The sequence below is a fragment of the Scyliorhinus canicula genome, chromosome 22 (assembly GCF_902713615.1).
Source record: "Scyliorhinus canicula chromosome 22, sScyCan1.1, whole genome shotgun sequence".
Classification (NCBI taxonomy): domain Eukaryota; kingdom Metazoa; phylum Chordata; class Chondrichthyes; order Carcharhiniformes; family Scyliorhinidae; genus Scyliorhinus; species Scyliorhinus canicula.
The window spans coordinates 16,644,758-16,669,368 of NC_052167.1; the positions used below are offsets into that span (position 1 = coordinate 16,644,758).

At 44.9% G+C, this 24,611-nt stretch overlaps 1 protein-coding gene across 6 annotated transcripts in view; it reads right to left on the reverse strand.

Moving 5' to 3' along the window:
* Nucleotides 1–5,983: 5,983 nt before the first annotated feature.
* Nucleotides 5,984–24,611, reverse strand: part of spef1 (sperm flagellar 1) — a 37,359-nt gene continuing 18,731 nt past the window's right edge. For 3 of the 6 annotated variants that reach the window (XM_038782945.1, XM_038782942.1, XM_038782941.1), the window contains 3 exons: nucleotides 23,833–23,896; nucleotides 14,918–15,014; nucleotides 10,139–10,552 (listed from right to left, as the gene is read on the reverse strand). In XM_038782945.1, coding sequence (XP_038638873.1) covers nucleotides 10,430–10,552; nucleotides 14,918–15,014; nucleotides 23,833–23,896 — 284 coding nt within the window. In that variant the 3' untranslated portion in view covers nucleotides 10,139–10,429. Of the gene's footprint in view, nucleotides 6,136–6,871; nucleotides 8,145–10,138; nucleotides 10,553–14,917; nucleotides 15,015–23,832; nucleotides 23,897–24,611 lie in introns of those variants that run through there. The other 3 variants (XM_038782946.1, XM_038782943.1, XM_038782944.1) reach the window with 2 other exon arrangements.

Genomic DNA, 24,611 nt, shown 5'->3' on the forward strand with positions numbered 1-24,611 from the left:
CGGCGCAGAGGGGCTTAACACCAGCAGCCTGCGGTGGAGGAGTCTCAACCACACAACCAGAGGGGCTGGGGTGCCTCATTGACCCTTTTAATCTGATTCTGGTTCGATGTTTTAAGTTGCGTTTGTGACTCGCTTTTTGTTGGAAGGCAGTTTCCCTTTAAGGGACTGTCCCTTTAATTTGTCCCTCAATTTATTTGATTTAGGTTACTTGTGTTGCTCGAAATCATGGGAGTCCCACATCAGCCCCTTCCATCTCCAATTTAAACTGGGGGAGGCTCCCCCGGTCCCAGGTGACTGACATGGGGCCTTCCTGTGACCATGGTTCCCGCTGCATCCGGCTGCTTTAAATCCAGCCCCAAGTTCCCCCTCCTCTTCAATGTCATGCCTCTGTACTATTGTTCACTTTTGACTGTTTCTTGAAAGAAACTTCTCAATATTAGGCTAAAGCAAAGTCACTAAATCTGAGGAAGCGCGTAGCTTAGATGCGGTTGAATGCTTATTATATTGTCTAGTCAGGATTAGCTTGCAATGCATGTTGAGGTAAAATAATTAAAGCTTATACCACTTTTAGTCATTTAGAAAGGAAAGCACTTTGCCCCCCCCCCCAAACGTTTGTAGCTTGCGTTGGTTCGTTGCTCCTAATGAGGATGCTGGACCTTGGTACAATAGCACAGATACTGGAGCAGATCTGTTTTGCTCTTATGTCTGGTTCCATTGTGTATCAATTTCTCTCGCCTATCCTTTATACTCAATACAAACACTGAACACAACTCCCCAGTGTTCAGGCAAAAGATTAGTTTATAGGCCTGTTGTTGTTGTTGTTAAGAACATATTTTTCAATTGCCCTTTTTGTGGTCGGGCTCAACAGGAAGAGCCTGTGATTACTGATGAGACACCAGGGTGTGTGCTTGTTTGTTGTCAGAGACTCGTACATTATCTGCTCAAGCTAACAATAACTACTGACTCCCTATCACTAGATGTTTTGAATATTTAAAAAGTTGTTTGTCAGAGTGCCCTGAGATGGAACTCACAGTTTAGCCTCCCTTCTGCACTTGGGGGAGAAACATTGTCATTTTCCCGCTGATTGGCAACAACAGTCGCATCCTCAGAGCGGAGGTGGAGGTACATTCGCAGGCGGACATGTATCCAGTCATTCCATTTGAAGAATCTCTTAATTCCTCACTCAGTCTTGAACCTGGCCTCCAAATGTGGAGGCGATGATGTGGCTTGAATTTTGCCCTAATCCTTGCAGGCAGAAAGGAGGTTCTTGGGAAATGATATTGAAAATCAACGCAGTGTCCCCATTCTACAGGAGGCCACAGAGAAACTGGCCTCCCCATCAGGTCCTCAATGGCACCACTACCATAGAAATTGAAGATAAATCTGTCATTCTATGGTCGTGATTCATTCTGATTGAAGTCTGACGAACCAACGATTGTGGTCAGTGAGTGTAAAAAATAGCATGGTGATATGTCATCGAATTAAAACGTTTTGGAATTGTAAACACCTTTGTCTGACACCCTGTTATGTACCACACAGATTGATTCTGTGTAGATCCATTACTCTATCGATGGCTAGTTCTATTCATTGTAATGTCAGACCATTGCCTTGAAGCATATAATTATTTGATAGTTATTTTGATTTTCGGTTGTTCAAGTGTAACATGTGCACTATTTTCAGTAGGTCTGGTTCCAGAACCCTCGCCCTTAGCTCGTAATCTCCACTGATGTGCTGCCCTGGACTCAGCAATACATCAGAATCCCTCCAGTGCTTGAGGAGGAGCATGGTATCTCAACCATTAGAGATGTTTGGAGAGATCAGTGATGAAGATCTGTGCAATGCACCATCATATCTCCATTGAAAATGTTGCAGGAAAACGGATATAAAATCCTTATACTGGAGGACCAGATTCATTCCACTTCACTTCTGGATAAATACGTTTAGATTAAGCAAAGATTCGAAAGTCTATTATATCTAGTGTGACGAAACCTCAGGTCACAGACACGCATCTTGAATTTGTCTACCTGGATTGGCAGATATGGCTAAAGTGACTCAGTGTAATAATAATAATAATCGCTTATTGTCACGAGTAGGCTTCAATGAAGTTACTGTGAAAAGCCCCTAGTCGCCACATTCCTGCGCCTGTTCGGGGAGGCTGGTACAGGAATTGAACCGGCGCTGCTGGTCTTGTTCTGCATTACAAGCCAGCTGTCTTAGGCCGCTATGGTTAACCAGCCCCACAGTGTACTGTGTATTCTCAGGTCTGGGTCACACCTATTAGAAATGTACAATGAAAACCCTGCTTAAAGCCATCAAAATAACTAACAATAACCACACAACAAGCTGCTACGCTAAGGACTGATACTGATTAATAATCTATGAAGCAAACCACATCAATGCAATTCATATTTGGAGACTGACTTCAAAAAGGCTTAACAATGAAATGTGTGTTAAGGGGGTTCAGGCGTTTCCATTGCTTATTATTTAAAATCCCAAACGTATTCATTTCTGATGCATGGAATCAATTAAAAATAGGCTCAAAATTGCTTCTTACAAAGAGAAACATGATTGCACATTCATAGTTCCAACATTAAGTCTACAGCAATCATGCTAAGAATCTGGCTATTCCCTAGTCTTCCTTGAGACTTGAAAGCGTTAGCCATTGGGTTCTGTGCCCTCTTTTGGACAGATTGTGTGGTGGCTCAAGACAGACACTGGAGGCTTCCAGTAATAAACAAAGAGGTTTATTGATGAAAGGCAAAAAGCAGTTAGATAACAAACAAAGAATAAAGAAAAGTACAGCACAGGAACAGGCCCTTCGGCCCTCCAAGCCCATGCCGACCATGCTGCCCGATTAAACTATAATCTTCTACACTTCCTGGGTCCGTATCCCTCTATTCCCATCCTATTCATGTATTTATCAAGATGCCCCTTAAATGTCACTATCGTCCTTGCTTCCACCACCTCCTCCGGCAGCGAGTTCCAGGCATCCACTACCCTCTGTGTAAAAAACTTGCCTCATACATCTACTCTAAACCTTGCCCCTCGCACCGTAAACCTATGCCCCCTAGTAATTGACCCCTCTACCCTGGGGAAAAGCCTCTGACAATCCACTCTGTCTATGCCCCTCATAATTTTGTAGACCTCTATCAGGTCGCCCCTCAACCTCCGTCGTTCCAGTGAGAACAAACCAAGTTTATTCAACCGCTCCTCATAGCTAATGCCCTCCATAGCAGGCAACATCCTGGTAAAACTCTTCTGCCCCCTCTCTAAATCCTCCACATCCTTCTGGTAGTGTGGCGACCAGAATTGAACACTATACTCCAACTGTGGCCTAACTAAGGTTCTACACAGCTGCAACATGACTTGCCAATTCTTATACTCAATGCCCCAGCCAATGACGGCAAGCATGCCGTATGCCTTCTTGACTACCTTCTCCACCTGTGTTGCTCCTTTCAGTGACCTGTGGACCTGTACACCTAGATCTCTCTGACTTTCAATACTTTTCTACCATTCACTGTATATTCCCTACCTGCATTAGACCTTCCAAAATGCATTACCTCACATTTGTCCGGATTAAACTCCAATTGCCATCTTTCCACCCAAGTCTCCAAATGATCTAAATCCTGCTGTATCCTCTGACAGTCCTCATCGCTATCCGCAATTCCACCAACCTTTGTGTCGTCTGCAAACTTACTAATCAGACCAGTTACATTTTCCTCCAAATCATTTATATATACTACGAACAGCAAAGGTCCAAACACTGCTCCCTGCGGAACATCAGCACAGAACACACAACACTCCAGCTCCCTGGTCCATCCTGCGTGAAAATTCCCCGTTGGCTGGGGTTCACTCGCTCTCATGCGATAGGCCCCAAGCCGGCCATGTGGTCCATGGATGTCCCCTTAAAGGGGCCACGCCACCACACCTAGAAAATGAACCATCAGACAAAACATATCCTTCGGGATAATGGTTGTGGGTTAGTCGGCTAATGAATAGTGGAAACATGATTTAGTTTACTGTATTATGCCTTGATCTTGCTGACATCACTTCCTGTAAAGTGCTAGTCACAGATTAGGGTGGATGTAACTCTTTTAGATTGAGGCATATGAAATGAACAATACACGAAAGGAAACCCCATGTTACAAAATGCACAGAAGAAAGGTGCATTATACAAGATGTTTGCTGATGATTGCAAAATATTCAGTTCAACTTGCAATTCCTCAGATACTGAATCTGCCTGTACCCATATGCACTATGAGTGGGCAGCAAGGTGGCATAGTGGTTAGAACTATGGATTCACAGTGCTAGGGTCCCAAGGTCAATTCCCGGCTTGGGTCACTGTCTGCATGGGTTTCCTCCGGTTGCTCCAGTTGCCTCCCACAAGTCCTGAAAGATCTGCTATAGATAATTTGGACACTCTGAATTCTCCCTCAGTGTACCTGAATAGGCGCCAGAATGTGGCGACTAGGGGCTTTTCACAGTAACTTCATCGCAGTGTTAACGTTAGCCTACTTGTGATGAGGATTAGATAGGGTGGACTGTGAGAACCTTTTTCCTCGGATGGTGATGTCTAGCACGAGGGGACATAGTTCTAAAATGAGGGGAGATAGATATAGGACAGGTCAGAGGGAGGTTCTTTACTCTGAGAGTAGCAAGGGCGTGGAATGCCCTGCCTGCAACAGTAGTGGACTTGCCAACACTAAGAGCATTCAAATGGTCATTGGATAAACATATGGATGATAAGGGAATAGTGTAGATGGGCTTTACAGTGGTTTCACAGGTCGGCACAACATCGAGGGCCGAAGGGCCTGTACTGCGCTGTAATGTTCTATGTTCTAAATAAAATCTGGACAACATAAAACTGTGAAATGGCCAAGTCAGATTCATGGCACACAAAGTGCCAGGTAATGACAATCTTCAACAAGAGAGCCTAATCAACTCCCTTTGACATTACCATCATTGAATCCCCCATGGCCATCACCCTGGGGTCACCAGTGACCAGAAATTTAATTGGACCAACCACATAAATACAGGAGTATGTTAGAGGATGAGTATTCTGTGGCGACTGACTCACTTCCTCAATGGGCAAAGTCTTTCCACCACCTAAAAGGAACAAATCAGAAGTGCAGTGGAATACCCTCCACTTGCCTGGGTATAGCTGCAAGATCATTCAAGAAGCTCAAAGCCATCCTGGACTAAGCATCTCACTTGATTGATACCACATACAGCACCAGTGCAATGTGTGCCACCTAAAAGATACATACCAGCAACTCATCATGACATCTTCGTACCTTCCATACCTGCAATCTCTAACTGAGAAGTGCAAGGGCAGCAAGTGCATGGGATCAGCATCACCTCCAATTCACACACCATCCTGACTTGGAAATATATTGCCATTCCTTCTCATTTCTGGTTGAAAATCCTGGAACATCGTCCCGAACAGCACCGTGAGAATCCCTTCACTGCACAGGGCAGTCACAGCTCAGGAAGGCAGGTCAGGTTCACCTTCTCAAGGCCAATTTGTGAGGATGGGAAATAAACGCTTTCCTTGCCAGTGATCCCACATCCCACAAATGGATAAAATACCGGGTATTCCACTGCAGTACTGTGCTGTGAAATATATGAGATAAATTTGCGTTGTCGGAGTTTTGTACCCTAGGAGCACATATCAGGAAATTGTAGGCATGAATCATCTCCCTCCTGTGTTCCGTAATAGGTTGAAAATAGGAGTTCATGTGAATTCCCAATCTGCATTCCTCACACACGAGTTTGCAGAGCAGATGTGCAAATTCACAAGCTTTAACCCAGAGGCTTTAATTTTTGAATAATAATAATAATCTTTATTAGTGTCACAAGTAGGCTTACATTAACACTGCAATTAAATTACTGTGAAAATTCCCCTAGTTGCCGCACTCCGGCGCCTGTTCGGGTACACCGAGGGAGAATCCAGAATGTCCAATTCACCTAGCAAGCACGTCTTTCGGGACAGGTGGGAGGAAACCGGAGCACCCGGAGGAAATCCACGCAGACACGGGGAGGACGTGCAGACTCCGCATAGACAGTCACCCAAGCCGGGAATCGAACCCGGGTTCCTGGCGCTGTGACACATTTTCCATCATCACTGGGCCTCTCCTGTTACAGCAAATAAAGGTCAACATATCTGTAACTTCCTTTTGACCCATACTATTGATGCCAACTCCATAAGACCTTCAGAGTAACTCCAATATTTCTTAATGCTATATCAGGTGTTAAACTATACGTTATCCATATTATCATAGAATTTACAGTGCAGAAGGAGGCCATTCGGCCCATTGAGTCTGCACCGGCTCTTGGAAAGAGCACCCTACCCAAGGTCAACACTTCCACCCTATCCCCATAACCCAGTAACCCCACCCAACACTAAGGGCAATTTTGGAAACTAAGGGCAATTTATCATGGCCAATCCACCTAACCTGCACATCTTTGGACTGTGGGAGGAAACCGGAGCACCCAGAGAAAACCCATGCACACACGGGGAGGATGTGCAGACTCCGCACAGACAGTGACCCAAGCCGGAATCGAACCTGGGACCCTGGAGCTGAGAAGCAATTGTGCTATCCACAATGCTACAGTGCTGCCCATATTCTGGACAAAAGCCCTTTTGAAGTCAGTTACAAGGAATGACGTTCCAATTCGCCAATTTTCCAGACCCAACCCATGATTTCCCCTTTCCTCATATCTCCCCCAACCAAAAGTAACAGAAAGAGAATTCTGTAAACCACATGAAACATCAGATTCATTCTGAATTCCAGTTGTAATGTCTCTCTGTCAGTTCCAATATATTTTAGGTTTCAATCATGGAATTTGAAACAAAAGTGACTAAACTACACTGTTTTACTAATAACGTGGACAAAATGATTTATTCACAAATACGTGTTGAGCTATGGTTGAATGACACTTTACAGATCACATGACTAGCAGCACAAAGGCTGACAGAGAGGCCAGAATTTTACATTGCTCAGACGGAGACGAGCCTGGTCCGGAAACCCATGAAATTGTACAGGAAGTCGACGGGCACCAGTCCCAATGTCATTGTGCAGTCACGTGATACTTCAGTAGGTGGGCACGCATGAGAGTCAGAAGTACACCGGCCAACATGCAGGCAACTAAGCCCATTAAGAGGCTAACTGAAAGCACGTTTACTTGGCCCAACTACTTTTACGGTTCGGGGGGGGGGGTAGGACGATGGGCCGAGTGGCCATTTGTTTGGCTACAACCTCGATCCAGGGGGCAATGAATTGTCAAGGCTGTAATGAAATTTTAAAAGGTGCCTGGGGACGGAGGTTTGCGTTTGAATGTGCCGCCTAGGCTCAGGTGCAGCATTCTTTTATCACATTTGATCTGCAGAGATCTGCAGCTGCTTGAGGCAGCTCCGCATCAGCTGCCCGCCTTGAGGGAGCCCATCAGAAGCTCCAGCTTTCACCCTCCTTTATCTTGGCACGTGCTCTCTTCCCACCCCCGCTTGGCAGCGCCACATGTTTCTGAGCACGCTACGTGCCCGTTAATTGGACAGCCAGTGTGGAATTGTGTACCAGGGCCAATCACAGTCGGAAGCACATTTCGCGTTTGCTTCTGGACCTGCCAAGAGTGTGTGCCCAACGGGGGGCAACATTCAGGCCATAGAGTAGAATCTTTGAACAAGACCACCCTCTATAAGGAACCATTTGAACAATATTATATTCAATTTAAATCTTTAGATAAAAATAAGTTGTATTTCAATTCTCTCATAGTTCCTAAAGTGAAAACAAGGTAAACTAGACATGGTATTACAGTTCAACCTTCAATCTAAAAGTCACAATAATTACAAAAGTTCCACAGTGCCTGTGAAAAATGTATTGGTAGGTTTTAGAGAGTGAGAACACTAATGTGCCACTTTCATCCCAGTAACATTATGCCACGTGTCTGAAAACAAATGTATAAAAGGCTGCCAAACATCTGGCCCATGGACATTTTAATTGTTCCTTCCCCCCCCCCAACCTTTTTTTATGTCACATCATTGTTGTCTGCGATTTCTGCTTCTTCAAATGCCTTGTCAGATCTTCGATTCGGAGGTCTTTCAGCTTAACCAGATGCTCGAGTCTCTGTACTTTCATCTGCAGAATCTGACAAAACGAAGAACATTTCAGCACACTCGAGAGCAGTCATCTCCGAATGTCACATCAACTGTTGTTATGGAACACAGCCTGAGAAAGCACCCAGCTCCAACCAATGAGATAAAAATGAACACTTGTCAAATATTAATATAATATGCGCTCATGTTTGCTGCTTTGTCATATAACATTTGGACACTGCAAGTTTAAATAGATTGATCGGGTCAGCACCAGAGGTATATTGTGTTGTTTGGGTTACACCTCATTAGTATTATATTGGTAATGGATACACTAGTGCATGATCTGGAGTACAAATGCAATTTCATGGCAGGCAAAATTTGCAGCATATTTTGATGTCATAAGTGATGATGTATCTTTTTTTTGCTTGTAGAAGAGACGGAGTTGGATTGGGCAGGGACAAAACCGACATGACTCATTGGGATTTCAGATAGAGCAAAAATATGTTTATGCAGCTGAGTTGAATGATTCAAAAGTGCCCACCCATGTAATTCACCCACCGGGTAAAGCTTTGATTCACACTCAAGCAATTATGTATCGCTGTAGTCACTGTACAATGACAGTTACTGATTTAAAATAGTACATCTTCAGCTCAAGATGATACGAGTCGTAAAAGATGAATTCATCGTTTTGCTCTTATGCCTCACTCTCTTATATGTAGCGGTTTGTGTGAAACATCCGCCTGGTGATTAATCCTCTCACAACCACATCTGATCATATAGCTCTTTGTATAGTCCTGTTTTCAATTTGACCTGAGCGTATCATTGGATATTGCTTCTGTCTGCTAATTATAGGTTGTCTCTGTTTGAAATACTTGGCCAATTTAATCCACCAAAAATAATAAATAAGATATAGGTGAATGCTGACTGAAACACCGATTCTTCAAATCTAGTGATGTGTCAATGGAAGACTCAAACAAGAGGAATGCAAGTTGTGTGCAGACAGAAACCAGAGGAATTCTGTCTGAAGCGCTACGAGCTGAAGGCTTTGCTTTACATTCTACGCTACAAACCTGAGATGCCTTCAGATATTTGCCTTCTGAAAGGGCGATCTGTAGAACGGCACAGTGTTTAGCATTTGTGTCTGCATGGAAATTCGATTGCATTCTGAAGAGAGGTAAAAGAGGCAACGCATTCACGTAAAAGTGTTTGGCAAGAATTTCACTCAGAGGTTTGATTCGAAGTGGGGGGGGGGGGCGGGCAATCTTGTTAAACAAAAGGACGGGGTTTGTGGGGGCCAGGGTAAAGAGGACTCTGTTGCAGAAGCAGAGACAGAAAGGGAGGTTGGCAATACCGAACCTGCTGCATTATTATTGGGCGGCGAATGTGGAAAAGAGAGGCGATGATGGTTGGGGGGGCGGGGGGGGGGGGAGGGATCAGGATGAGGAGGAGTCCTGTGGGGCATCAAGTCTGAGCGCCAGGGTGACGGCTTCGCTGCTGTTTGCTCCGGGGAAGTATACGGGGAGCCCTGTGGCGCAGTCGACAGTCAGCGTGTGGAATCAGCTGAGGAGACATTTTAAATTCGAGGGGATGTCGGTGTTGACACCACTGAGAGAGAGTGGAGGGCGTTTGCCAAGTTGACAGGGTACACTTTATTGGAGCAACTGCTGCTCCCGGATGAGTTGAGGGAGGGTAGGATTGGAGATATATGCACGTGGTTGGGGCAGCAGGGTGGGGCACAGGGGGTGAGGATCAAGAACAAATGGGAGGAGGAGTTGGGGGAGGAAAATAGGTGATGCGAGGCATTGTGGCGTGTGAACTCAACCTCCTCCTGCGCGAGGGTGAGCTTGATTCAGTTCAAGGTGACGCACAGGGTACACATGACTCAGGCGAGGATGAGTCGGTTCTTCCAGGGGTGACCGATGGATGAGGATAAAAGGGGGGAAATTATCCAAACTGTGGGCTATGATTTTGTGGAGGGTGTATTTTCATTGTTGCTGTTTTACACACGTTTGGAATAAAGTACATTTTTTTTTAAAGTAAAAAATGTTTGGCAAAGCACTTTTTTATGCGGAATAAGCAAAATGGCCAGAGGAGTCCTGTGTTAATTTGTAATGAACAGGTGATTCAATGATACATTTCAATGTGAATCCAAGTCCTCGTCCCCAAGTTGATGACTGTTGAACGGAGCACAGCTTTGTTTCCGGACAGGAAAAGTTCGCTTCTTTCTTCAGCACATTACACTCCTGACTCACGGACACTAGATTCTGCCGGACGTAGAAGCCAAGACGGATAGGAGGGATATGACTCATTTTGTGAACCAGGGCACTTTGTCCTGCCTCATGCTTCCCCTATCATTGCCACGTGGAATCTCCAGACACACACACACACACCCAGCGCTTCACTGTAGACCAGCCCTTCCTCTGTAAGGTTCAGTGTGGGAAATGAACCATGAAGATTTATCTAGAACAAAAGTAGTCAGTTAGCAGCATTGCTGAGTTTAAACAATAAACTCTGTCAGACTAATTCGACACATGAAGGGGATGGGCTATTATTGAGGTGGTTACAAACTATGCACATTGGAATCCCATAATAAGTCAACCTCTTCACTAACAGAATAAAATCTATTAACAGTGCAGATCTTTGATGGCCATTAATCATATCTAAAACCAGGCATGTGATGCTCAATACATACAAACATACAAACTAGGAGCACGAATGGGGCCACTCGGCCCCTCCAGCCTGCTCTGCCAGTCAATAAGATCTGATTATAACCTCAAATTCGCATTCCCGCCTACCCCGACAACCTTTCACCCCCTTGTGTGTCAAGAATCTATCTATGATGTGGAGATGCCGGAGTTGGACTGGGGTGAGCACAGTAAGAAGTCTTACAACGCCAGGTTAAAGTCCAACAGGTTTGTTTCAAACACTAGCTTTCGGAGCACTGCTCCTTCCTCAGGTGAATGATGAGGTAGGTTCCAGAAACATTTATATAGACAAAGTCAAAAATGCAAGACAATGCTTTGAATGCTAGCATTTGTGACAAAATTCTATCTAGTTCTGCCTTAAAAATATTCAAAGGACCTGTGTTGTATCTTTGGTCTAACAGCACAAAATAAATTGATTGCTGATGCATATGGGTTTAATGCAAGATCAACAGAGGTTTATTAGAAAGGTCTTCACTGTACAAGGGTTGGCACTAGACTATGGGCAAAAGTCCGTGAAGTAGCCAATGATGTCACACATGTTACGTGACTCCCTTCTTAAAGAGACATTGCACACAACTACAATAACACATATATACATCCCTCCCTCTTTACTTATAAAGGCCAACAGAACAAACAACTAATATTTTAACATAGTCATTTACATATATATATACACACACACACACACACAAGTGCGGGGGCATGAAATTATTACATTGTAATGACACAGTAATAAGATAGACTGTCAGGTGGATGACTATTCCTCGCTGATTGCCTGTGCCCTTCTGGGACTTTGTTCTTCTTGACCTTAGATGTATTTTCAGGTTCTCCAGTAGATGTCTCTACCCTAGAAGGTTTTATAGTCTCTTTTTCTGAGGAAAGACTTATAGTAGCAGGTACCTCTGATGCAACTGCTTCTTCTGTAGATGAACTAGAAGTTACACAATCAGATAGGATGGAGACTGTTACCACTTGCGGTGGTTCTGGCACTGGCACACTAACGCGTGTGGACAATAACTGATCTGCAAGGCGTCACCACACGAGCTGGTCTTCATTTGGACTGTGTAGGATATTGGGCCATCTGAGCCAATATCGTCACAGGGACCCACTTCTCACTGATGGTGTAGCAGTGCGCTAACACCTGTTGAAACGAGCTTTTCCTTGAATTCCTTTCTCGTCTCATGATAGGGCAGCACGGTAGCACAAGTGGATAGCACTGTGGCTTCACAGCGCCAGGGTCCCAGGTTCGATTGCCTGCTGGGTCACTGTCTGTGCGGAGTCTACATGTTCTCCCCGTGTCTGCGTGGGCTTCCTCCAGGTGCTCCAGTTTCCTCCCATAGTTAAAGGTTAGGTGGATTGGCCATGATAAATTGCCCTTCGTGACCAAAAAGGCTAGGAGGGAGGAGGAGTTTTTGGGTTATGGGGATAAGGTGGAAGTGAGGGCTTAAGTGGGTCGGTGCAGACCCGATGGGCCGAATGGCCTCCTTCTGCATTGTATGTTCTATGTTCTAAGATCTGTGACTGTTGGTATCGCTCTACTATGTCAGATGTCTTCTCTGACAAGAGTAAATCAAAGGTAGTCCTCAGCTTCCTTTTCATCAATAGAAAAGCTGGTGAATTTTGTGCAGTGGAATATGTCGTATTTCAGAATGTTGCTAAAACCTTGTTCACAAGGCAATGTAGTGAACCTTGGGCCATGAAGACTTTCAGTATGTGCTTCAGGGACTGGACAAAACTTTTAGCTAAACCGTTCGTGGAAGGGTGGTAAGATGCTGACTTTACATGTTGAATTCCACAAATCTTTAAGTAGTCTTTGAACCCTTGGGCTGTAAACTGGCACAAATGGGCAAGAACACTTATGACACTTAGAAGCTACAATGAAATGCTTCAAGTGCATGGTCTTCGTGTTAGGAAAGATAAATGTGATTCTTTTCAGATATCCAGGATGTGAAATTGACAGTAAGGGTCTACACAAAGCATCCAAAATGATGAATTAATTAAGCCATTGACAATGCTCGAATTCAGTTCAATTCTTTCCAGCCAAGAGTGGCAAAAGAGAGCTGGAAAATTTCCTCAGACCACATGGACTGGTAGCTCTGTAGTTTACATTGGCTGTCCTTGCTCCAGCAATCATCCTGTGATTGACCTGTTTTGGCACAGCGATGACATGCCTGTTGGCGGGTAGACTTCTTCTGGGCGGCAAGCAGTTTATGCGCTTGCCCCACGCTGAGAAGCCTCGAGCTCCATTAAAATGGAAATTGCTGATGCAGCCTTTGGACTTAGATTTAATTCCATTGGTAATCGTCTCTGAATGGCCTCATTTGTCAAACTACACGCCAAACAATCTCTAATTGAGTCGTCTAGCGAATTGCCAGATTGTTTGAGAATTGCGACGAACGTACAATATTTTCCCCTTCTAACTGATTCCTTTGATGAAATTGAAACCGCACCACAATATTTAATGGCTTTGGTGCAAAGTGGTCTTCTAATATTTTAACCAATTCTTGATACGCCTTATCCGCGGAATATAGGGACCATAAAGTCTTCCAACATCTTATTGGCCAGAATATAATAACGGAATCTTTCTGAGCATGATTCCAGTTCTCTGAGTCTTCAGCAAATGAGTCCATTGGGCCAACATTTTCCACCATTTTAACAGTATCGGAATGCTCTCCCATCTTCCCTTAAGTTAATGGTCTGGTTAAATATAGTTGAATTGCCAATTTAACAGCTTTTGTTCTCTGCCCCACACTACTTCCATGTCTTACTGCATGTGGCGGGAGCTGCAGCCTGAACTCCTCGGAGTGCCGGTTCAAAGTCAGTATGAGTCCTTCCTTTGAATTTTTGCCCCCCAAAAGCTTTCCAGTTCCAATGCCAGATGCGATTCCTGATTTTTGTTCATTTGCTTGACTGGTGAAGCAGCTCAACTCGTCTACACCAGTGGTCAGACTTTGGCTTTTCATCTTTCTTCTGAAAAGTATTTTTTCCCCTGATCCGTTCCTCGCAGCCAGTTTACTTTTTTGTAAGCTGTTGTATCTCTGGGCTAACAGTACAAAGAAAATAGATTGCTGATGTACGTGGGTTGAACGCAAGCTCAATAGAAGTTTATTAAGTAGGTCTTTAATGTACAAGAGTTGGTACTAGACCAGGAGCAAAGGCCCTTGTAGCGCATGTAGCCGATGACGTTGCACATGTCACATGACTCCCTTCTTAAAGAGACATTGCACGCATATACAATAACCCATATATATAACTTTTTAAAAATAAATTTAGAGTGCCCAATTCCTTTTTTTCCAATTGAGGCCAATCCACCTACCCTGCACATCTTTGGGTTGTGAGGGAGATACTCATGCAGACACGGGAGAATATGCAAACTCTGCACGGACAGTGACCCAGGGCCGGGATCGAACCCGGGCCCTCGGCGCTATGAGGCAGCTGTGGGATAGTGAGGGGGGGTGGGCGTCACCATCGGCGGACCTGGAAGGTACCACTGGTGGGGAGTGCCGGAAGATGCCGGCCTTTTACCTTTTAAAGCTGTGCCGCACCTTTGAATGTTGGTTGCTACGTTTCTATTTTGTTCAAATTGCAGCTGTAAGCAAAACGTGAGTAGGAAACACAGTAGTTGCGCAATGTCAAAATAAATTCAGATGTATATGTTAATTAAAGCACAAGGAAAAACGTGGAAGAAATGACCCAATATTTACACTGTCAGCGCTGATTTCTCCACTCCTGACCATTGCTCATTTCATCAGCATTTACAAGAATAAAATCCACCGGCTGTGCAGATCTTTTGTGGTCATTAATCATATCTAAAACCAGGCACGTGACATCTGCATACTTAGTACAAATGAACATTCAGAACTTGGAGTAGGCCACTCGGCCCTTCAAGCCTGCTGCACCATTCAATTACATCATGATTGATCTGACTGTAACCCAGACTTCACATTAACATGGTGCTTCCAGCAAACAAATCTTCTCAGGATGGGATTTCCGTAGGAGATTCCAACAGTGCTCCGAAATTCTAGAGGCCAGATTCCATCATCAACATTCCTAATGACACCAATTGAACGTTATGTCGCAGAATGAGCCAAAATTAGATCATTTTCATTACACGACCTACCCCGACTGTTTCACGAAGGGCGAACAAAGCTTGTTCCTTTTCCTCTAATAAGAGACGGATTTCAGGATCCAGGTGGGAATACTGCTCACAAAACGACCTAAGACAGACATAATGGAGATGGGTGAACAAAAAGGGAACATGTTTACCCTGCTGCCTTTCTGTAATAGTAATTCAACACCTGTGCCAGAATTCAACACTCCCCTCTCCCCCACCCTGGACAGATTCTGAGGCTGGGGAGGGATGGGTGGTGTAAAATTCCGTGTTCGTGTTCCGTGTTCGTGATTCCCCCCGGAATCCCGCCTGCCCTGACCCGGATGCAATGTTTTAACAGTGGGGCAGGCAGGTAACGGGCATTTCCCACCCAGCCTTAATTGTTAGGCTGCTACGAGGATTGCCCTGGCGTTGGGGATGTTCGGGAATCGACGTATCGGGTGAGAAGGGCGCGGGCATGTGCCTCCATCAGAAGCCCTCTTCTGACACCGGGCATATCCTCCTTCAGGTTCTGGGCCTCCCTTTTCACAGCCCCCCCCCTCCCCCCCAGAGACCCCAATCACTCCCTTTGGGCCCTGTACGTGATGGCCAAGGAAGGTGTGTTCACAACACGGCCAGACAGATTGTTTGTGGATCCTTTCAACACATGCCAATGGCAGGTTGTATGAATGGGAGAGATTTCTGGTCAGCCATCGACAGGAAAGAGAGAGAGAGAGAGTGAGAGAGGGAGAGAGAGACCTTCTCCCTGTGCGATCAGGAGACAAAATTGAGACTGCTTGGGACTCTGAAAATTATTCCACTGGGATTGGATCCAATCACCACCTGTTACCAGCAGAGCAAGGCCTTTTGGGCCAATTCATTGACCGCCAACCAATCAACTAAACCAAATTCCACCCCATCTCTCTCCCTGGGGCCGACAAGTCTGAAGCTCCTGTTCAAACCAGCAGAGGGTAGGAGAGTGTTCTCTCCTGTAACTTCTTAATTCTGCTGCTTGACTTAAAGATACATGTCCATGAATCATCCGTAGATCATAAATAATGACAGCAAAATAAAAGAAAGGGGGAATAAACAGGGCGGACCCTTACACATCACAGTCCATTGCTCCAGGCTACAGCATGCATGTAAAAGTGTATGTTGCCACAGCAACTTGGACTCCTTGGACAGAATGGTGCCAAATCACGGGACTTGACCCCTATTCTGACTGGGATGGATTTGTGACCTGCCTCCTTGCCCTAACCATGGTAGAGATCATTGCGTTGGCGGCCGGCCCTGACTTCAGACAGCGAGAACCGAAGACGATATTGAAAACATTTTTCAAAGTACACATTGTACAGCACAAATGCTAATGATATTGATCGGCACTTGGTGCCTCATGCCATATATTTGACAATTGCTCTTGTTTATACTGATACAGACATTCATAAGCCTCATTGTTAGGCTTCTAATTGTAATTGACATCCCTGTTCTTCTCCATCCTCAATTAGCTTTTCAGCTTTCTTGTCTTCTCCCATCAGACTTAAATTTGTTGAATGCTTCTTAGTGTTTTAACTTTTCTAATCTTCCAGGTTGCAGATTTACTGATTGTAAAATGTTACTTCAGTCACTTATTGATCTCTCTCTGTCTATTTCTATCTATGAGTGAGTGTGTGTGTGTGTGTGCGTCTTTGATTTGTATTCCTTCAGCCAAGTTGTAGTAGGTTGTGATAAATTATAGAAAATAATTAATAATTACATTTTACAAAGCTCTGTTCAAAGTAAATTGCACATTGGACCATTGTGCACAAATGAGGGCACCGATTACGTCGTTGAATTTTCCCATTTCAGAGCACTTACAATGTGCCTGAATGGGATATATTGTGCTACTAAATATTATGAGATATTTTCCCCTCATTTATTCTCTTTACCTCTCCCCCTCCTCACCCCCAACCCTCCCTCTGTGGTACATTAGTCAATTATTATTATCCTGAGCCTAAACATTGCAGCAATCTGCTCGACCTTGATCATCCTGGTAACGAAACATCTGTAATTGCAGCCGCGCTGTGGATGGGAACTTTGCCAATCTCCACAAACCCCCCCCCCCCTTAGCACAAGAACACTGAGGCCAGCCACAGATTGTTATTTATGCTTGATTTCTGTTTATTTTGTCGGGCCTGATAGTATTCTCATTTTATTTTATTTTTGTTATCTCTCTGCTATACTTCCCTTGGCCGTACTCTTTTACTCTTGAAGTCACAGATATCAGGGTCTGGTCCCCTGAGTTGTGCCCCACCTCCCTCACGCGGGTTGCTGTTTTTCAAGCACAAGGGACATAAATTACAGATCAACTAAAAACAGGACAGAGGAAAGTCAATCAGTTACAGTGGGGAAGGCTGCAAATGATACCATTGCATTACTGAACGAAGGTCATGTAGCGGAAATCCAGTTCTGGGTTCCATAATCGTTGCACTGTTATAACATGTGCAGTTCGCCATTGACTTGTGATATTATTGCTAACTTAATTCCTGCTCCTTTTTTAATAGCTCTCATGGAAGCATTCTTGACGTAGGATCCTACTCCTTCAGATACCATGTTCTAAGAGGGCATTGTCAACCATGGAGTTCCAGTGGATTGGTCCATGAACAATGTTGGCAAAGTACTCCAGTGGTTTTCCGTTTTCTTCTGCTGTACAGCAGATCAGGAAACTCTCCCACTCTTACCTCCTGCCATCAGGAACGTGGAAGGATTTACAGGCTGATGATCAACTTTTTTTGTCACGTTATGAACGCACCTTCTATGGGCATCAAGTCCTGAAGTGGAACTTGAACCCAGAGCCTCTGGCTGGCAGAGGGGGATGCTACTCGCTGCACCACAAGACTGTCTGACATAGGACGCCTGCGCAATACAAATTAACATGAACGTGTTTGCACATTCAGACTAGCAACCTCAAAATGCTGAAATTACTGTCCAGCTTTTATGCTGCAGAACTGTAGTTAGACTCTTGAAAGCTATCAGGAAGATATCAAGGTACTGGATAATGCAAAGGCTACGGGCCCTGACAATGTTCCAGCAATGGTACTGAAGACTTGAGCTCCAGAACGTGCCATGTCTCTCGCCATGCTGTTCCAGTATGGCTACAAGACTGGCATCCATCAATAACGTGGAAAATTGCCCAGGTATGTCATGTACACATACCTGGCCAATTGCTTCCCATTCAGTCTACTCTTGATTATCAGTAAAGCAGCGCTGTTAAGCGGTACTTGTTTCACCACAACCTGCAACCTGACCATTTAGTTTGGGTTCTGCCAGTGTCAATCAGCTCCTGACCTCATTACAGCCTTGATTCAAACATGGACAAAAGAGCTGAACTCCACAGGTGGGTTGAGAGTGACTTACCTTGCCATCAAGGTAGGATTTGATCGCGAATGGCATCAAGAAGCTCCAGAAAAACTGGAGTCGATAGGAATCAGGGGGAAACTCTCCGCTGGTTAGAGTCATACCCAGCACAAAGGAAGATGGTTTTGTTTGTTGTAGGATAGTCATATCAATTCCTGCACATCACTGCAGGAGTTCCCCAGCGTAGTGTCCTAGGCCCAATCATCTTCAGCTGTTTCATCAATGACCTTCTTACTATCATATGGTCGAAAGTGGGGATGTTCGCAGATCACTCCCCAATGTTCAGCATCATTTATGACTCCTTAGATAATGAAGCAGTCCATGTCCAAATGCAGCAAGACCTCGACAATATCGAGGCTTGGGCTGACAAGTGGCAAGCAACATTCGTGTCACACAAGTGCCACGCAATGGCCATCTTCAATAAGAGAGAATCTAACCACCACCCCTTGACATTCAATGCCATTACCATTGCTGAATCCCCCACAATTAACATTCTGGAGGTTACCATTGATCAGAAATTTAACTGGACTAGCCATGTTAATACTGCGGCCCCTAGAGCAGGTCAGAGGCTAAGACTCCTATGGTGAGTGACTCACCTGACTCCCCACAGTCTGTCCACAATTTACAAGACATAAGTCAGGAGTTTATTGATATACCCTCCTCTTCCCTGAATGAGTCCAGCTCTAACAAAACACTCAAGAAGCTCAACACCATCCAGGAAAAAGCAGCCCTCTTGATTAGCACCCGATCTACAAGCATTCACACTCTCCACCACTGATGCACAGTAACAGCCATGCGCACCATCTCCAAGATGTACTGCAGGATCTCACCAATGCTCCTTAGGTAACACCTTCCAAACCCACGGCCACCACCATCTAGGACAAGGTCGGGATATGCATGGGAACACCACCACCTAGACGTTCCCCTCTAAGCCACTCACCATCCTGACTTGGAAATATTTCACTTTTGCTGGGTCAAAATCCTGGAATTTCCTTCCTAACAGCACTGTAGGTGTGCCGTCACCACGTGGACCACAGCAATTCAGGACACCGCACCACCACCTTCTCAGGGGCAATTAGACCCAGCCAGCCAAGCCCACATCCCTTGAATGAATAATTTTAAAACTACCTTGTTTGTCTGATTGAGCAAAAGCAAAAAAAGTAGGTTGTTATTGTGAGCTCCATCAGGGTGGTTCAAAAGCAACACTAAAAGCCACAAAATCATAAAAGAACAGGAAACTATAAACCACATACAAAGTTTCAAATGTCAAAGCCTTCATCAGAACGGACCATTAAAAAAATGAACAAGTATCTTTGTGAGACTGAAAAAACAATGTCAAATGTTCCAGAGTAAGCAGGGAGAGAATGAACAGGTATGGTAGTCAGTGTGAGAGTCAACAGTGAAATTTAACTTTGATGGGTGGTATGAAGAAGTGGTAGTGGATAGGCTGCCCAGAGCTCACCCTGTCTCATTTTACTTTCCCCTCTCGATCGGAAAATTGGATGACGATCAGCTACTGTCTGTTTTGTGCATCCTCCCCATTTCTCATCCTCGGAATACACTCCATGGTGCTCGTTCCTTCTAAGCCCTCTGGCAGACATACAATCCGCACGTCCTGCGCTCTGGACCTGTTCTCCTGCTCCTCCACCTTCACCTGCAGCCACTTGCATAGATCACCCAGGATTCCCACCTCCGCCCCTGAAGGCACAATCTGATCGCACTGGCCGGACACCACTTTCTCCACCTCACATATCGTTAACTGTCTTCTGCCGGGTCTGATAGCCAATCCTGAGGAGATCCTCTTCTCCTCCATCTTCCGCTCTACTTTTCTGCCGAAACTACTCCACTAACGGGTAAAAAGTGCCAAAGCCAATGCCTTCGAGCCGGAGCTGCCCTATGTGCGACCACTCACTCCATGGAAGTCAAGATTTAGCAGACTTGGTAAAATTCACACCCAACACATCCAACCAATACAGCAAAGCAATCAACAAAGTGATCAGAATTTTAATTAAACAGCCAAAACAGTCGAATGCAAGTCCGAAGTTGTGATCAACCATACAATGTTGTATGGGTCAGTTCCCATCTTGTGAGTACTGTTCAGTTTGACACAAAACAAGGGCAGGAGACAGTGCTGAGAAGAGCCACAAGTCTGGTCTCTATTGTTAGAAGACGGAGTTATGAAGAAGCCTGAAAATATTTGGATTTTTCAATCCCTCAGAAGGCCATGCGAGAGGTGATCTTATAGATTGACTTAAATAGTTCAAAGAATGGAGAAAGCAAACTAAATGTTATTTTAAATTGATGTTCAAACATAGGACGGGGGGCCCAAAACTAGCTAAAACTAGTAAAAGGTGAGTTTTCTCACAGAGTGATCATTACATGGAGCAGAGTTTCATTTGGACTATGGAACCATTTAAGGAGCAATCAGGTACTGGAATGGGGGAAATAGAGAATTATTCTGGACGGGTGAAGTAAGCTGGATCAAATGGTGTTCCCCATCTTTAATTATCTTATGAATTAAGACGCATGATGGATTTGCATTCACTATTAGACAGAATGAACTATATTATGGACACTTTGATCTTCCATACCTTCTCTTGAACCTTACAACACCCCAGGATTATTCAGCTGCTTGATGGACAAGGTGGCACATGACCAAACAAATACGAAGAAAATGCCCTGAAATTTAATTCGCTCCGTTTGAAGATCGAGGTTACTTTGGAGAGCAGAGACATTATAGGGGAAGGTAAAGTTCTCAATATCAAAGCTATTCCTTCACTTCCAACCATTCACCCAGAAACAGTGGGGAGAGTATCAGCCCACATTAGCCGTGCTCGGGATTGCTCACGCAGGCAGAAAAATCAGGAGAGAATCGGGAAAAGCGATTCCCTCCAGAGAAATCATGTACCCCCCCCCCCCCCCCCTCCCCACTCCCCTCCACCGGGGGCGCAAAGACAAGTATAATCGCCGGGGGAATAGGGACATGCCTTGGAATGGGATGGCAATGCCAGGTTGAGTGCCGGTAGTGTCAGGGGGCAGTGCCGGGGGGGGGGGGAGGGGGGGGGGGGTGCCTCTGGGGAGCCACATTGGGGGGTGTTTTCCCATTTACGTGTAGTGGGGAGAGCGCCGAGGCCATTGAGGGGGGAAGTTGCAGGCACGGGGGGGGGGGGGGGGGATCAAGCAGTGAGGGGAGGGTCGCCGGGGATACCTCCGTGGTAGGGGGAGGGGGTGGAGAGTTGATCCTCAGTTCTGATCAGGTCGCCGTAACAATCACTATGAAGCCAGCCTTGCTGTCTCTACCAGGCCCCCACCCCGCCAGCCTGAGATCGTAAACCGTGCCCACCCATTCCGATTTTACTCAAGAGAGATTTGGGGTGAAAACTGGTCTGTGCAGCTGGAGAGCTGCAGACCCGTTTTCAGTCTGAACCTGACACTGAAACAACCTGCTAACATTCTGCCTGTGGACAAGCACAGTACCGTCAGACACAATGCAATCCGCCACTGAAGGCGTCTCTTGGAGTTAGCAATTGTCCGTCTGATGGGCCTGGGGAAAGCAGATTGTCAGTGCTGTAGGTGCGCCTGAGCATTCAAGCACATTGCACTGTGCCTCATCAGTCTGTTGCAAGTGCCAGCGCAGCTACGCCCACTATCAGAGGGGAACAGCAAGTTCCACAGTGAACAGAGAGGGAGATCAAGTGTAAGTGGCAGCAATTGTATAGGAACCAGCTGGCCAGAAGACCAGCTCATTTCCTTCCATGTAGCAGTGATTAAACAAATCACCACCTGGCAGAGTCTTATTATAAAAGCATGAAAGACGGAATGAGTAAAATTGTTTCTGTGGGTTTCTTGAGTCTAACCAAACATATAAAGAAAGAACGTTGCTTTATACATTACCCTTATATCTTCGGGACACCCCAAAGTGTTTGACAGGCGATGAATTATTTTGGAGGTGTGATCACTGCTGTAATGTTAACATTGCAGCGGTCAATCTGCTCAAATCAAACTCTCCAAGACAATGAGTTAATTTGCTATTGTGATGTCGGAGAACGCCCTGCTCTTCTTTAAAGTGTGACCGGGGAAACAGCCATTCAATAGGGTCAGTATGAACAAAGATGAAGTTTTAGCGTGCAAACATTTTGTAACGAGGTTAAATAGATTTATCCTGAAGCTTGCAGAGCATACAGAACGCTGACAACCTGCTGAGGTTGCGCTGCACAAGCTTACATAGATTTCCAAGGGGCAGACAAATGAGACACTAACTACACGGGCTTCCCCATTGATATCATTGAAGAATGCGGCATGGGTCAATAGCTCTAAGCACTGCCTGGCTCAGGGAATCGACGTTGTGGTTTGGAGTGTGAAAGGACTCTTTACCCGTTATTTTGTTTTTAGTGAATGAAATGAAAATGAAAATTGCTTATTGTCACGAGTAGGCTTCAATGAAGTTACTGTGAAAAGCCCCTAGTCGCCATATTCGGGCGCCTGTCCGGGGAGTGAGTGTCTGTACTGATCGCAGCTAAAGACTCAAACATTTGTAAGCAGATAACTTTCTCGCATTTTCAACATTTAAGCACTCACAGGTCAGATCCAGTATAAGGCAGATGCAGGCTATAATTCTGCGGCGGGAATCTCAGCCACGTTTGATGACCTGCTGTTCGCCGGCGGCAGGATTTTATCTTCTCGTCGCTTGTCAATGGGATTTCCCACTACAACCACCCCAGGCCACCGGGTAACCCACCGGCGAGGATGTGCTACCAGCGGGAAAAGCGAATTGCAACGACCAGGGAACTATTTCCTCACCAATGTTTTTTTTACAATTTGTTCTTGGGATGTGGGCGTCGCTTGGCTGGGCCAGCATTTCTTGCCCAAATTGCCCTTGAACTGAGTGGCGGGCTAGACCATTTCAAAGGAGGGGGTAGTTAAGAGTCAACCGCATCGCTGTGTGGGGTCTGGAGTCACCTGTAGGCCAGACCAGGTAAGGATGGCAGATTTCCTTCCCTGAAGGACATTATTGAACCAGAAGGGTTTTGATGACAATCGGCAATGGTTTCATAATCATCATTATACTTTTAATTCCAGATTTTTATTGAATTCAAATTTCACTATCTGCCCTGGTGGGATTTGAACCTGTGTCCCCAGGGCATTACTCTGGGTCTCTGGATTGCTAGTCTAGTGACAATACTACCACACCACCACCTCCCCAGAAGACCCCAGTGAACCCTTACAATATTTTGATATTCCATGTTCAGGATTGACAACTTAATAACGATAAATCACAAATCAGATCATCGTTTCTTTACTTGAAACTGGACTGAAACTGCCAAGATAAAGACCCTTCCAGATAACTGCACGTTTGTGGAGTGGGACAAGCTCAAACTTAAAATACAGAATTGAAAATACAATTGTTCAAACTTTCGCTCCAATTATGCAGGGTCTTAGAGGATGAACACAAAGATTGATTTAAAATGTTTACAGGCTACCTATTCTATTGACTCTGACTGGTGGATGGACAGTCTTAATCAATATGAAGTTGGACAAATATCCTAAATTACCTTTGATTTTGACTGTTGTACCACATTTCCACTTGGGGTTGGTGCATGTTGGGTGGTCCGTAATCTAGAAAACAAAATTAAATAACTTTGTGCAGAATGTGTATTACATTTTGTGTTAATTCTAACAACAGAGTAGGTTCTTTACTCAGAGTAGGAAGGACGTGGAATGCCCTGCCTGCAACAGTAGTGGACTCGCCAACATTAAGGGCATTTAAATGGTCATTGGTTAAACATATGGATGATAAGGGAATAGTGTAGATGGGCTTTAGAGGGGTTTCACAGGTTGGCGCAACGTCGAGGGCCGAAGGGCCTGTACTGCGCTGTAATGTTCTATGTTCTAATTCTTCACACACACATATAAGAAGATAATGCAGCATTGGTTTCCTATGTATTCAGTACTGATTACCTGCAATGCAGTTTTAGTATTGCATAGACCATTGCACTTTATAATATGAAAGTTTAGCAGGTAAGTGAATAATCATGTGGGAGGTTCAACTAAATTAGTCAGACATGACGACTTGCTTTCAGCTTAACCAGTGTGAGATCATTATTTCTGGCAGATTTAGACACTGTTGATTAATAGTAAAGGAAATCCTGTTCATTTGCGTTTCATTTGTCAGCGCAATGGTACTGCAAAGGTTTTATGTACCGCCGAGGATAACGTCAAAGACAGAAAGGATAACATTTTGCAACTTCCACAGCTGATTGAGTTGCAATATTTCCTGTCCGTCAATGCTCAGCTGCACAATATTACAAAGGGTGACAGGGTGTCACTGTAA